The sequence below is a fragment of the Leptodactylus fuscus genome, chromosome 2 (assembly GCF_031893055.1).
Source record: "Leptodactylus fuscus isolate aLepFus1 chromosome 2, aLepFus1.hap2, whole genome shotgun sequence".
NCBI lineage: Eukaryota > Metazoa > Chordata > Amphibia > Anura > Leptodactylidae > Leptodactylus > Leptodactylus fuscus.
Genome location: NC_134266.1, coordinates 33,135,451 through 33,151,879, shown reverse-complemented (window position 1 = coordinate 33,151,879; position 16,429 = coordinate 33,135,451). Strand labels below are relative to the sequence as shown.

The 16,429-nt window shown below is 43.6% G+C and overlaps 1 protein-coding gene across 1 annotated transcript in view; it reads right to left on the bottom strand.

Moving 5' to 3' along the window:
• Positions 1–16,429, bottom strand: part of EPHA6 (EPH receptor A6) — a 675,722-nt gene that overhangs the window by 35,316 nt on the left and 623,977 nt on the right. The window contains exon 13 of the mRNA XM_075263563.1: positions 10,693–10,902. Coding sequence (XP_075119664.1) covers positions 10,693–10,902 — 210 coding nt within the window. The remainder of the gene's footprint in view (positions 1–10,692; positions 10,903–16,429) is intronic.

The following is a 16,429-nucleotide window of genomic DNA, read 5'->3' as shown; positions in this document are numbered from 1 at the left end:
ATTTTATTTGCTAAAATAAAAAAAACAAAAAAAAACTTTCACTCTGACTACTGAATATTGAGCAGGGTGTTACATCTGGATATATATCGACTCAGCAGGAAGTAAGTGAACCCTGAAAAGTGCAGAGAGCGGCAGAAGGCTATGACAGGGCGCAGTATTCCTGCCAATGCATTCTAGGAACATCTGAGATTCCTGAACGTGCCTCGGCCGTATGCAGCGGCATGTACATATTAATCTCCAGTAAAACCACTTTATTCTGTCTTGCTGAGTAGGCAGCTCCCTGTAAACATGGGAAGTGAACATCTCCCTTTCTCGTCAGGTTCACTGGCTGAAGTATTAATGCATTGGCTGACACAAAGGTGAATGCGGGTTAGAGCAGAAAGTGGAAATCAATGCACAGCGTTCCAAAGGAAGTCATTCTCAAACATATGAGGACATGGATGGACAGGCAAGGGCATATTGTAATGTAGTCCTGGGAATATCAACACATCTCTTTAGAATGTACTAAACGCCGGCTCCAGAAAATACTCTTCTTTTCTATTATATTAGAGGACGTGCTCAAAATTGTGGCGGTCGGGTTCACTTGTGATCACAGATGACATATTAAATTCTCTGCAATCTAATCTGCTCAGATAATGCCACACTGTAATAGAGATGTATAGCATGAAAATACACTGATATGTTCCTTTTGCGTCTTGCGTCAATGGGAATATTTGTGTTTTATTGCTTTTATGTTGTTCCTCATAAATGTGCAACATAAAGTATAATATCCATAAACAGAACATATGCACATCGTAGGGAGATAGACAACCGAAATATATTAAAGAAAATTTCCTTCATAAATTCCTTCCTATATTAGTACTCCTCTTGTATGGAGATTTAAAGGGATTGCCATCTCTTTTTTAATGTGTAATAGGGCTGCTAAAGGGGCACTGAATACATTTTACTCACCTCTCCCCGGGTTTCTGCTTCCATTTGCGGCAGCCCTGTTTTCAGTATCCAGTGGCAGCAGCCCCGTATTCAGTATCCAGTGGCGGCAGTCCCATATTCAGTATCCAGTGGCGCAGCCCTGTATTCAGTATTGAGTTGCGGCAGCCCCGTATTCAGTATTGAGTTGCTGCAGCCCCGTATTCAGTATTCAGTGGCGGCAGCCCCGTATTCAGTATCCAGTATCGAGTGGCGGCAGCCCCATATTCAGTATTGAGTTGCGACAGCCCCGTTCTCAGTATTGAGTTGCTGCAGCCCCGTATTCAGTATTCAGTGGCGGCAGCCCCGTATTCAGTATCCAGTATCGAGTGGCGGCAGCCCCATATTCAGTATTGAGTTGCGACAGCCCCGTTCTCAGTATTGAGTTGCTGCAGCCCCGTATTCAGTATTCAGTGGCGGCAGCCCCGTATTCAGTATTCAGTGGCAGCAGCACCATATTCAGTATCCAGTGGCAGTAGCCCCATATTTAGTATCCATTGGCGGCAGCCTTGTATTCAATATCCAGTGGCGGCAGCCTTGTATTCAGTATCCAGTGGCGGCAACCCCGTATTCAGTATTCAGTGGCGGCAGCCCTGTATTCAGCATCCAGTGGCGGTAGCCCCATGTTTAGTATCCATTGGCGGCAGCCTTGTATTCAGTATCCAGTGGCGGCATCTCAGTTTCAGTCTACATGACCCCTAGCTGACATCAGAAGTGACATCCTGTTTATACCAGGTGATAGCTGCAGCCAATCACAGACCTCGGCAGTGACCTCTTCACAAATGTCATGTGACTACTGTGATGTGCTGTTTGTGAAGAGGTCACTGCTGGGTCCTGTGATTGGCTGCAGTGATCACCTGGCACAAATAGCCCAGGGACAATATTTGAGTCTATGGATACCTGCTTATGGCACAGTACAAGTTCCCACTATAAAGTCCATTCTTGATGTGGATAAGTCCTGGTTCAATCTTTTTAGTCTACTCTACTATTGCTCAATGGGCCCAGAGTCAATGATCACTTTAGCATTGGAAATATTAAGTCGGCAGCTAATGTTTCTCCATCATCTTATTCCACATTCCTCATTTCCCAGGAATAATCTCTTGTATATGGCGCTGCTTCTTCCCTCTACAAGCCATATGATTTTATCTCCTCTAACTAAATATCATTCATTCTTGTGCTCATAGATGAAAGCCGCCATAAGACGCCCGTGTCTGATACAAATGTAGAATATCTATGGGATAATGATGACAAGTTGTATGAGCCTTGCGTTGTGTGCTGATACTATGACAGGTACATGAATAGGTTAATGGGATTATAAATGTTGGATATAAAGGGCTGGCGGGAACCCGTGCAGATTGTACAGTCAATTCACAATGTATGTGAAGCAAAATCCACAGTGAAATAAAATCTGCCATGTCTAGCATCTTCATTCATTTCAAGGAGAAATAATTATATTATATTACCAGTAGGGGGCATTATAGCTTAGTGGTGGCGCCATATGATAATGGTGATTGGAACCCAGATAAGTTGTGTATGCAGAGGTGTCACTTGAAGGTTCTCGGCCTCAGTGTATATCATGATGTCGGACCTACAGTAACCAATTCCAGGTGCAGACATTGCTACGTCCGTATTCTGTATCTGTGACCAGAAGGGAAACTGCTTCATGGAGAATAACAAGAACTTATTGTACCATTATGGGAACGATTTTCATGTTGTTGCCCTAGCAAAATGTCTCATGTAAATGCAGCGCTCCGGCCAAATATGTCTGCCAAAGTCATGTCTGCCAAGAAGCAAAACTGTGAAAGTGCTGATTTGGATTTTCTTTGCAAGATTTGACTTGCCTAATATTTTAATGCGTACAAATAGGGTTATTTACATGAAGAAAACTACAATTACTACTATTAAAGGGGTCTTCTATCAATATAAAAATGGGAGATGGGTGTGCAAATGGGGAAAAAAAAACAGGTGGTCATCATAGCTGCCAGGGGCTGAGCGGGCATTCCCATGTCTGTAGGGAGCAGGAAGTGGACTGAAGAAGAGAATCGGGCCCTGGCGGGGGATTGATAGAGGAAAATATAAGCCCTTTTATTTTTTTATTGTATCATTTGCAGGCCCCACTAAATACTGTCAGACCTTTTACTGTCTACTAAATAGATAGGTAACGTTGGTTTCGTCTGTATATAAGGCCGTACTCAGACATCTGCATACTACATACAGTCCTATGAAAAAGTTTGGGCACCCCTATTAATCTTAATCATTTTTTGTTCTAAATATTTTGGTGTTTGCAACAGCCATTTCAGTTTGATATATCTAATAACTGATGGACACAGTAATATTTCAGGATTGAAATGAGGTTTATTGTACTAACAGAAAATGCGCAATATGCATTAAACCAAAATTTGACTGGTGCAAAAGTATGGGCACCCTTATCATTTTATTGATTTGAATACTCCTAACTACTTTTTACTGACTTACTGAAGCACAAAATTGGTTTTGTAACCTCAGTGAGCTTTGAACTTCATAGCCAGATGTATCCAATCATAAGAAAAGGTATTTAAGGTGGCCAATTGCAAGTTGATCTCCTATTTGAATCTCCTCTGAAGAGTGGCATCATGGGCTACTCAAAACAACTCTCATATGATCTGAAAACAAAGATTGTTCAACATAGTTGTTCAGGGGAAGGATACAAAACGTTGTCTCAGAGATTTAACCTGTCAGTTTCCACTGTGAGGAACATAGTAAGGAAATGGAAGACCACAGGGACAGTTCTTGTTAAGCCCAGAAGTGGCAGGCCAAGAAAAATATCAGAAAGGCAGAGAAGAAGAATGGTGAGAACAGTCAAGGACAATCCACAGACCACCTCCAAAGAGCTGCAGCATCATCTTGCTGCAGATGGTGTCACTGTGCATCGGTCAACACTACAGTGCACTTTGCACAAATAGAAGCTGTATGGGAGAGTGATGAGAAAGAAGCCGTTTCTGCACGTACGCCACAAATAGAGTTGCCTGAGGTATGAAAAAGCACATTTGGACAAGGCAGCTTCATTTTGGAAACAAAAATTGAGTTGTTTGGTTATAAAAAAAGGCGTTATGCATGGCGTCCAAAAAGAAACAGCATTCCAAGAAAAACACATGCTACCCACTGTAAAATTTGGTGGAGGTTCCATCATGCTTTGGGGCTGTGTGGCCAATGCCGGCATCGGGAATCTTGTTAAAGTTGAGAGTCGCATGGATTCCACTCAGTATCAGCAGATTCTTGAGAATAATGTTCAAGAATCAGTGACGAAGTTGAAGTTACGCCGGGGATGGATATTTCAGCAAGACAATGATCCAAAACACTGCTCCAAATCCTCAGGCATTCATGCAGAGGAACAATTACAATGTTCTGGAATGGCCATCCCAGTCCCCAGACCTGAATATCATTGAACATCTGTGGGATGATTTGAAGTGGGCTGTCCATGCTCGGCGACCATCTAACTTAACTGAACTTGAATTGTTTGTCCAAAATACCTTTATCCAGGATCCAGGAACTGATTAAAAGCTACAGGAAGCGACTAGAGGCTGTTATCTTTGCAAAAGGAGGATCTACTAAATATTAATGTCACTTTTCTGTTGAGGTGCCCATACTTTTGCACCGGTCAAATTTTGGTTTAATGCATATTGCGCATTTTCTGTTAGTACAATAAACCTCATTTCAATCCTGAAATATTACTGTGTCCATCAGTTATTAGATATATCAAACTGAAATGGCTGTTGCAAATACCAAAATATTTAGAACTAAAAATGATTAAGATTAATAGGGGTGCCCAAACTTTTTCATAGGACTGTATGTGTGGCATCTGCACTTTTCGCACATACCATACATACCCATTAACGTCAATTAACTTCTGCCAGCTCAAGGACTATGAAGACTGATGTTAAGAGCCAGACGTCAGTGTCTATTTGTGGACCGTAGATTTTCCTTTTAATGATGCTAATGTATCATGGATGTATTACACCAATGAAAGTCTATTGGTCTGTGAAAAAAATCGGATGGCCTAGAGAAATACAAAATATGCCTGTCCAAGTGCCCCGCAACTGGGCAGGGTGGGGTGCTGTCCGTGAATAGCACGTCTGGGTGAATGAGGCCCCACACTGCATATACCCAATATTTTTATGAATCAATATGTTAGCTAGACCAAAATCTTATTGTGCTCCAGAGCGGCATTCACAATTCTGCTGAATGTTACTGAAAACAGAAGACAGGCTAGACAGGTGCACCCATAACAGGTCAGCTCCAGTGCTTGCTGCACAGAATACACAGCAAAGAAAGCTGGGGAATAAAGTTGCTATGATACCAGTACAATGAAGAGCATGAAATACTAGGAAGAATCCGAACAATAAGACCCTGATGATCCATAATTTGCATCTCTAATGCGGAGTAATAAAGGGCGGTGACATCCTTTGGCTGCTGTATTAGGAAGCGCAGAGGCTGCAGCTGCCCTTGTGCCCTGGAATCTGAATAGGCGCAAAGACCCTTCTAGCTCTACGACAGCGGGATTATAATGAATGGCCTCAGAATGCTAAATGCTTCAGATTTTTCATTAGGTCTCAAGAAGTGATTTTTTGCAATGGAAGCCACAGCAATATGGAGCTAGACGCTTATTCTTTCAGCGCCCTGAAAAAAAAACAGAAGCGTCCTTCAATGCCTTCCATTATTTCTTCAATTCTATCCATCTGGAATTTGGAGCTGATTTTGAGGCAGAATCCAACTCAAAATCAGTTCCTAATAGCCATTGCATTAGAGACAGCAAAAAAGCTTATAGGAATCTTTGTAATATCTTATCAAGGAGATCTGTATCCTTTACCACGTATTAAGATGTTCTTTTGTTCCTTATTAGAGATGAGCGAACACTGTTCAGATCAGCCGATCCGAACAGCACGCACCCATAGAAATGAATGGAAGCAGCTGTGACGCTGACTTTGCCAGCGGCCGGCTGGCGTCACAGGTGCTTCCATTCATTTCTTAGTCATGGCTCCATTTATGGGTCCTTGAGGTGCCATACACATGCACACCAGTAGCTTCATGCACCTGGAACTACTGGAGATGAGTCCCAGTAATATATCATCTATTAAACTCATAAATGGAGTGACCTTGGATCACCTGGATCAACCTGGATTTTGCAAGGTTTATAGCTGTACCCTCATAGTTACATAGTAGAAGAGGTTGGATGAAGACATCAGTTCATCAAGTCCAACCTATAACCCTACAATCCCCTACAGTGTTGATCCAGGGGAAGGTAAAAAATCCCATGAGGCTCATGTCAATTGCCCAATTTCAGGGGAAAAAATTCCTTCCCGACTCCAATCTGGCAGTCAGAATAAAAACCCTGGATCAAATCTCCTGCGAGCCATGCTGATAGTTTAGTGAACCAAATCCTGCTGACAGGTTCCCTTTCAAGAGGGACTATCACCAGGTTGCAAAAGCCCATTGACACACATCAACTGCTTGGCGCTGTCACTCTGAGCATTATGATATCTTATTTACCCAAATCTGTTCAGCCATTCCAAAGATATAAGCCCTTTTAGTTTTGATACAAATTAGAGTATACCAGCCAAGTGGGTGAGACTCTGTCCCAAGAGAAACCACAGTGTTACCGCCCACTTGTCTAGTATACTATTTTGCATCAACACTAAAAGAGCTTATATCTTTGGAATGGCTGAACGGATTTGGATAAATAAGACATCTAAATGCTCAGGCTGACTGCACCAATGAGATGATTTGTGTCATGGGGTTTTTGGACAGGTCCTCTTTAAATCTATATTTGAGCAGGGACATTGAAGTTTTGCATAAAAAAAGAAAAAAAAAGAACTACAATCAACATAAATTACAATGACATGCTGATAAAATAGAATAATTCATGTAAGACCACTCCTCTGGTACAGTGAGAAGGCATGCTTTGTATCACGAGGGGCATAACTACCGGGGCAGCAGGGGTAGCGGCTGCCACAGGGCCCAGGACATCAGGGGCCTGGCGACAGCCGCTATCGCTGCGTTTTTTTTTCTTCTTAATAGGCCGTTACCGACTGGAGTTACTCCAGCCGGAAACGGGCCCTGCTTACTTACAGGCAGGGGCAGGGATCGGTAAGTGACGCGCGGGCCCCACAAACACTATTATTATATTCAGGGGGTCTTTTCAGACCCCCGGGTATAATGATCGGAGGCCCGGGAGAGGTAAGGGAACATAAAAAATAGTGTTACTTATCTCTCCGGGCAAGCTTCGGGCCTAGTTGTGACGTCCATGACGTCACATGACCGGGAACTGCCTCCCAGGTCATGTGATGTCCCGGACGTCATTGAAGATGATCGACACCACCGAGCAGTGCAGCGGAGCCAGAGATATGCAAGTGACAGTGTTTTTTATGTTGGTTTTCCCCCTTGGTCTCCGATTATTATACTCTGGGGCCTGAAAAGATGGGGCAAAATACTGTGCATAGGGGCCACTATGGGGCGTAATATTAAGTGCACGGGCCACTATGGGACATAATAGTTTGTGCAGGGGCCACTATGGGGCATAACAGTATGTGCAGGGGCCACTAGGGTTGACCAGTACTACTGTGAAAAATATAATAGTACTGTGCTAATCCACATATGTGCCAGATTGTCCGTTGGAGACTCCATTGCTGTGACTCCGGCAGTAGAATTAGTGGCATTCAAGCCCTATTGCACAGGCAGACAGAACAAGTGACGTCCCATACCCAGAAAGTCTGGATCGGAAAACAGGCAAGTATGATGGGGTGGGTTGAGTTGTTAGAAAGAGCTAGTAGTGAGTGGACTAGCTAGGGAAATAGGAAGGGGGTGTGAGTGAGAAAGGGAGTGGGAGAGAGTAAGGCTGCATTCACACTGAGTAACGCTGGCGTTTTCTGTGCTTATTTTTGCACATAGCGCCGCATTAACGCCGTGTTTGCGCCACGCTATTTTGCGGTCGCGTTGCATGGCGCAAACGCGGCGTATACGCGGTGTTAACGTGGCGTTATGTGCAAAAATAAGCACAAAAAATGCCAGCGTTACTCAGTGTGAATGCAGCCTAAGAGATGGAGGTGGTGCGAGTCAACTCTGAGTGAAGCCCAAGGCATCAGAACAGGTAGATGTCCATGAAAACCAATGCAGAAGATGCCAGGAGCTCCCAGAGACTCCCAGAAATCAGTCAAACCTTTGTTAAAGATATTTGGGTACACTTATTAACCTATTAATAGCACAAACCATTATTGAAAGACAATTTTTTTGCCCAGAAAACCCTTTAAATGGAGTAATAGTACTGTGATCATCCATAATTGTGAGCTCTCAAATTTCAGCACCAATACAATGGTAATCTGTAATCTGCCTCTATTAAATGGAGTAACATTACTGCGATCATCCATAACGTTGCATTGTATAATATGATTGATCATGCATCATTTGCATCTTCATTACTAAGCTGTTTTTTGAGAAACCTTCTGCCGTTTTCTTCTCCTCCTTGCTCGGTAATAAGATGACTGCATAGATAGCAGGCCAGGAGTGAATGAATGAAGGAGCGGAGAGTCTGGGCGAGCCGTCTAATGAATAAATCAGTGGCAATAATTAAATGTGAAAATGAATAAACAGATGAATAAGTTAATTTATGGGGTTGTTTAAACAGTGCAGGATCCTCTGTACATGGCAGCGCGCCACATCGGTGCTGTTAACATAATCAATAGCCAGAAGACTGCAATGATCTCTGCTGCGGTACATGCACAAACCTTGGCCTGGCCTCGCTAGACATGATGTGACTACTGTAAATTCAATATATTGTAATGTGCATCCTGAGCCAAGGACGATGGTGATATGGAGGACAATAAGTGTAAAACTATAGGGGACTATATCGCATGAGCATAGTGTCTACATCACATGACCATAGTGTGTATAGGACATGACCATGGGCTGATTTTTATTCACTGGCAACAAGCAGAATGAATGACAGCAAGCAGAGATCTAGAAGACGGTGAGGAATTGATACAGGGAGTGTATGGGGAAATTGTACAACCTTTTTATTATAGAAACAATAAGATGTGTCTCTTAATATTAATATGAAACTGGGCAACTCCTTTAAGCACCAGGACCAGGGTGTCTTGGCAATCTATGCACCCCTTAAAGGGATTCTACCATTAAAATCACATTTTCTGTAGATCACACGCAAGAATAGCCATAAGAAAGGATATTCTTCTCCTACCTTTAGATGTCGTCTCCACGCCGCCGTTCAGTAGAAATCCCGGTTTTTGTCTGTATGCAAATGAGTTTACTGTAAGCGGCCATTTTGCTTGTGGCCGCGGGCATGTGCAGTCTGCTCTGCCCGAGGACTAGAAATTTGAACCCAGCTCCGGAAGAAGACGCGCAGAGAGGCCGTTCCTGAAGAAGATGGAGGCGGCGCTGTAGATTTCTCTCGCAGCATTGGAGACAACCCCAGTGCTGTTTGAGTGCTGGGTCCTGCCCCCAATGCTACGAGAGAACTTATCTGCACACAGACGAAAACCGGGATTTCTACTGAACGGCGGCGCGGAGAAGACATCTAAAGGTAGGAGAAGAAGAGTCTTTCTTAAGTCTATTGGTACGTGTGAGCTACAAAAAAATGTGATTTTCATCCCTTTAAAGAGGACCTTTCACCATATCTGGGCACAGGCAGTGTTATATACTGCCAGAAAGCTGACAGTGCGCTGAATTCAGCGCACTGTCGGCTTTCCCGATCTGTGCCCGGTGTAAAGCGCTATCGGTCCCGGTACCGTAGAGCTTTACAGTCAGAAGGGCGTTTCTGACCATTAACCAGAGACGTCCTTCTGCCTCGCGGCGCCAATCGCGCTGTGCTGTGGAGCCGGGAGGAACGCCCCCTCCCTCTCCTGATAGTGCTAGTCTACGGACAAGCTGTGTGAGCAGAGGGAGGGGGCGTTCCTCCCGGCTCCACAGCACAGCGCGATTGGCACCGCGAGGCAGAAGGACGTCTCTGGCTAATGGTCAGAAACGCCCTTCTGACCATAGAAGAGCTACGGTACCGAGCCGTAAGCTCTTCACACCGGGCACAGATCGGGAAAGCTGACAGTGCGCTGAACTCAGCGCACTGTCAGCTTTCTGGCAGTATATAGAACTGCCTGTGCCCGGATATGGTGAAAGGTCCTCTTTAAGCATATACTTAAACATATAATTGCATACTCTTAAAGAGAACACTCCAAGTCTGGTTTGGGAGCAGCATGTTATAGAGCAGGAGGAGCTAAGCAGATAAATATATAGTATATGAAAAGATTCAAGAGGACTTGTATTTCATTCACTTAAATTCATGCAAAATTATGGAGAACAGAACGGATATCCAGTGAACCCCAATATGGGCTATAGGGTCCCTTGGGATCCATTACTGTCCATCATTAGGCAGTCTGTTCTTCTGTTCCTATAACAGACCGTAGGAAAGAATATAGTAAAAGCTGATGGGAACTTACTCATCTACTGTCTCTTTTTCATCAAAGTTATATATATCATCAATCTGCTCAGCTCCTCTTGCTCTATAACATGCCGCTCACAGATCGGACTGTGTGTTCAACATGACCATTTCCCCATTTTGCACCAAATTTGCAAATTAATGAGTTTTATGGAATTCGTCCAATCTGAAGTCATGGACAGATTCTTCATCTATTATCCTCTTGCCTGAAGACCTTATGTTCATGTATTAAAAGGCTATAAACTTACCGTGGTTGTGTAGGCAGCTTCAGGATCATCTTCTAATACCCTTGAAAGCCCAAAATCGGAAACTTTGCACACCAGGTTGCTGTTGACAAGGATATTCCTAGCAGCCAAATCCCGATGAACATATCCCATGTCGGAGAGGTATCTCATCCCTGAGGCAATTCCTCGTAACATGCCCACCAACTGGATGACTGTAAAATGGCCATCGTGTTTCTGTGGAGTGAAGACAATAGAAGATCATTGAGTGCCTGGGGTTGGATAGATCATCTCTACTATTATTGTATATAATGGCATGTTATAGTATGGGCTGATCCAGGGTGAGAGTCGAATAGCTCTTTGGTCCCAGTGCAAAAACCTAACCGAACAGGACCCCAGTTGCTTTCCATCTATATATAGTAGAATAGTGTATAGTATCAGTGCTTACAATGCAGTGACTCCACACCAAGTGCGTAGAGTTCTGCTCTTCTCATGCAGTATAAGGGACCCCGGGGCCCCACCACAAAAAGGACCAGGTATATGAAATCCCTTCTCCAATCTGTCGCATTAAATCTCTGTTTTGTGTTGGATACAATTTGTATGATCAGACTATTCTGTAGACAGAACAGCAATGATCACATCCATAAACCTGCAGCTGTCAAGCCATCCATCATCTTGTCACAAGTTATGATCAGAAAGAATAGAAAATCTTTCAGCTGCGTGTTGTCATATAAGAGTGAAGGGGGAGGGGGCGCTGTTCAGCATAGTCATCCCTTTCCCTAGTAAAAAGAAGAAAAATAGTAGAGTAGCCTATTGTAATGGCCGGTCCAATGGGCTATTATATGAAATAGCATAAAAATATTAGAGGGAATTTATTACGCCCCTTAATCAAGTCCCTGGCTGGCCTGAAATACACCTGAATTATTAAAGGGTATGTTCAGTTCATGTCTGTAATAAGGCTGGTACTGGGGATGTAAACATAAGCAGCGAGTACTCACCTCTCCCTGTACCTTCGATTCCATCAGCGGCCACTCCATTGGTCTGTATATAAATCCCCTGGCTGACGTCACCAGTGACATCCCATTTGTGCTAAGGGACTGCTGTAGCCAATCACAGGCTCAGCAGTGACCTCTTCACCAATGACACATGACTACTGTGAAGAGGTGAATGCTGAGATCTGGGATTGGCTGCCGCGGACTCCTCGCACAAACAGAATGGGACTTGTATACAAACCAAGAGAGCTAAATGTGAGGCCCGGGAGCGGGGGATGCAAAAGGAAAAATATGGTGCATCTTTGGGAGCAAGATAGGATCATGCACGAAAAGTGCACCACATTGTCACCCATCTGTACCAAAAAATTGTGTAGAAGGGTTAATAAATTCCTCCATTGCCTGTTTCTACAATTGCTGCCAAACCAGAATACAGTTATTCCCTGCTGTACTCATGATAGGGGTCTCTCTGACTCTCCTATCTCCCACTAGCCCCCTCACCAATGCTAGACAAGTGTTGTATTCAGATGTAGCAGAGTCAACAGAAATTTCTGCAAATGGATAAACCGCTGCAACATGATTAGCGTTGGGCGAAACGGTTCGCAAAGATTTGGATTCGACCCGAATATTCCAAATTGTTCCAAAGTAATATGGCCTCCGCAACAAGCTTTGTGTTAAATTAGTATACTCTGGGGTGTCTTCATCTTCATATTCAACAAGTGCAATATTTATTTTCCTGACATTTGACATTGGGGTGACAGTAAAGGGGTCCCTATTCTAACTTCATCATTGGTTAACCCTAAAAAGATCAGCAGGCTTGGACAACTTTGATCTAATGTACTAAATATAGCTAGCTGAGACTTGCCATATACAATAGATTGTATATGGAGAGATTGTTTTTGGGGTATGGCATCCCTAGAACAAAGGAATTGGTTATGTTAAAATCCAACATGTCTGACGTTTTTCTTCCTCTATGTCTGCCATATGTATGGGCAACTTCAGAGTACATGTACTTATGACTAAGGCTACATGTACACGACTGTTTCACGGGACAGATGACACAGATTGATATTCATTAGGGTTGAGCGATCGGGATCGGAAAAGATCGGATCGGCTGGAAAATGATCGGAAATCGGGTTTTGAAATCTCAAGATCAGCTCAACCCTAAAAGTGACTTTTCCAATAGAGAAGCATTGACTAGGGTTGAGCGATCGGGATCAGGAAAGATGCGATCGAGCGAATTTCATGATCGCAATCGGTATTGGGATCGGCTGGAAAATGTTTGGACATCAGATTTTAAAATCGATCCTGAAATCTCAAGATCGGCTCAACTCTTAGGGCTTGTTCACACGGAGTAAACGCGGCACACAATGTGCCGCATGTACGGGACGTTTGCGCCGCGATTTTGACGGTGCATGTTTCCGGTCGCGTTAGCACCGCGTTAACGCGTGTTTACGCGGCGCTAACACGACCACAAACATGCACCGTCAAAATCGCGGCGCTAACGTCCCGTAAACGCGGCACATTGCGTGCCGCGTTTACTCCGTGTGAATAGGCCCTAAGGGTGCATTCACACGGAGTACCGTGCCGCGTGACCGGCACGTATACGCCGTGTGAGATTCTGAGCGCCGTATACACTCCCACTGATTTCAATAGGAGCCTGGATCGTATACGTCGCGTTATTTTGCGGCCGCAAAATAACGCGGCGTATATGAGACTAACTCCCATTGAAATCAATTGGAGCGTATACAAGCGCTTAAAATCTCACACGGCGTATACATGCCAGGTCACGCGGCACGTTACTCCATGTGAATGCACCCTAATGCTCATTTGTTATCTGTGATTTTGACTGATCCGTACATTGAAATGAATTGACCAAACCGCAAATATGGACAGGTATAAGATCTGCTCCATATTTTGCAGTTGTTTTCTATGGCCTGGACACACAGCCACAAAAACTTCTTTTATCTAAAATTCCGTATCCGAAATTGAGGATAAAAAGAAAGGTTGTGTGTATGATCCTCAAGACCGAAAAAATGACTGATGCCACTGATCTTATTATATGTACAGCGCGGTGGAATATGTCAGTGCTATGTATATAGCACTATTATTTCAGTTCTTTATGACTATAAATATATGACATACCTTCATAGCTACAACTTCCCAAACCAAAAGTCCTGATAAAGCCGCCACAACGTAAAAATAGATCCGCTATCTAGCACAACTACACCCAAAAATAAACCTAAAAACAACAAAAAAACCTTTCATTTCTTGAAGAGGGGTTTTGTGCTTTGTACAGATAATTATTGGAATCCTTTATAGATAATAACTATTAGGATATAGAAAGTCGCTTCCTCCCCAGCTGTGCAGTCCTGGCACCGTAATGTCACGCTTCATAATACTCCGTCTATATCAAAGCGCCACCTCCAACCCTTGCACCGCAGATAAGACTGCAGGGTGGCAGAAGAGCAGCCCTGGGGCAAAACCTTTAAGGTTAAAAGCTCAGCAATGATGGAGTTTTCTCTTGTGTATCTGCATCCCATGGCTGTCAATATCTGCTGTAATAATGTATCTGTAATGCAGCGGAGAGATGAGCACCGCACAGCCCTGAACTGCAATCCATAAAGTCAATAGCTTGGAACAGCAATACAAATTCAATACTTTTATAGTGCAAACGGATTAGGGCAATGGAAATGTATGTATATATGTTAGTATAGGCAGGGCTGGCATCAGGAATTTTGGGGCCCCATACAGCCTAAGTGTCTGCCCCCCCCCCCTACCTTATTTTGCGTCATACCAATTATGTATTACTAGAGATGAGCGAACAGTGTTCTATCGAACTCATGTTCGATCGGATATTAGGCTGTTCGGCATGTTCGAATCGAATCGAACACCGCGTAGTAAAGTGCGCCATTACTCGATTCCCCTCCCACCTTCCCTGGCGCCTTTTTTGCTCCAATAACAGCGCAGGGTAGGTGGGACAGGAACTACGACACCGGTGACGTTGAAAAAAGTAGGCAAAACCCATTGGCTGTCGAAAACATGTGACCTCTAATTTAAAAGAACAGCGCCGCCCAGCTTCGCGTCATTCTGAGCTTGCAATTCACCGGGGACGGAGGTTTCCGTCCAGCTAGCTAGGGCTTAGATTCTGGGTAGGCAGGGACAGGCTAGGATAGGAAGGAGAAGACAACCACAACAGCTCTTATAAGAGCTAAATTCCAGGGAGAAGCTTGTCAGTGTAACGTGGCACTGACTGGCTCAATCGCCGCAACCCAGCTTTCCCAGGATCCTGAATGGAATACACTGTCAGTGTATTCCCGTATACCCGATATATACCCCCGATACCTGTTCCAACGGTGTGCCCCCCCACCTTCACCCCAGAAATACCCTGCAAGTCCCCTAGCAATAGAATTGGGGCTATATACACCCACTATTTTTGCTACTGCCATATAGTGCCATTGTCTGACTGGGAATTCAAAGAATATATTGGGGTTACGTGCACCCACAATTTTTACTACTGGTATACAGTGCCAGTTTCTGACTGGGAATTCAAAGAATATATTGGGGTTACAAATACCCTCATTTCTTGCTACTGCCATATAGTGCCAGTTTCTGACTGGTAATTCAAAGAATATATTGGGGTTACGTGCACCCACAATTTTTACTACTGGTATACAGTGCCATTGTCTGACTGGGAATTCAAAGAATATATTGGGGTTATAAATACCCTCATTTCTTGCTACTGGTATATAGTGCCATTGTCTGACTGGGAATTCAAAGAATATATTGGGGTTACGTGCACCCACAATTTTTACTACTGGTATACAGTGCCAGTTTCTGACTGGGAATTCAAAGAATATATTGGGGTTATAAATACCCTCATTTCTTGCTACTGGTATATAGTGCCATTGTCTGACTGGGAATTCAAAGAATATATTGGGGTTACGTGCACCCACAATTTTTACTACTGGTATACAGTGCCAGTTTCTGACTGGGAATTCAAAGAATATATTGGGGTTACAAATACCCTCATTTCTTGCTACTGCCATATAGTGCCAGTTTCTGACTGGTAATTCAAAGAATATATTGGGGTTACGTGCACCCACAATTTTTACTACTGGTATACAGTGCCATTGTCTGACTGGGAATTCAAAGAATATATTGGGGTTACAAATACCCTCATTTCTTGCTACTGCCATATAGTGCCAGTTTCTGACTGGGAATTCAAAGAATATATTGGGGTTACGTGCACCCACAATTTTTACTACTGGTATACAGTGCCAGTTTCTGACTGGGAATTCAAAGAATATATTGGGGTTACAAATACCCTCATTTCTTGCTACTGCCATATAGTGCCAGTTTCTGACTGGTAATTCAAAGAATATATTGGGGTTACGTGCACCCACAATTTTTACTACTGGTATACAGTGCCAGTTTCTGACTGGGAATTCAAAGAATATATTGGGGTTACAAATACCCTCATTTCTTGCTACTGCCATATAGTGCCAGTTTCTGACTGGTAATTCAAAGAATATATTGGGGTTACGTGCACCCACAATTTTTACTACTGGTATACAGTGCCATTGTCTGACTGGGAATTCAAAGAATATATTGGGGTTATAAATACCCTCATTTCTTGCTACTGGTATATAGTGCCATTGACTGGGAATTCAAAGAATATATTGGGGTTACGTGCACCCACAATTTTTACTACTGGTATACAGTGCCAGTTTCTGACTGGGAATTCAAAGAATATATTGGGGTTACAAATACCC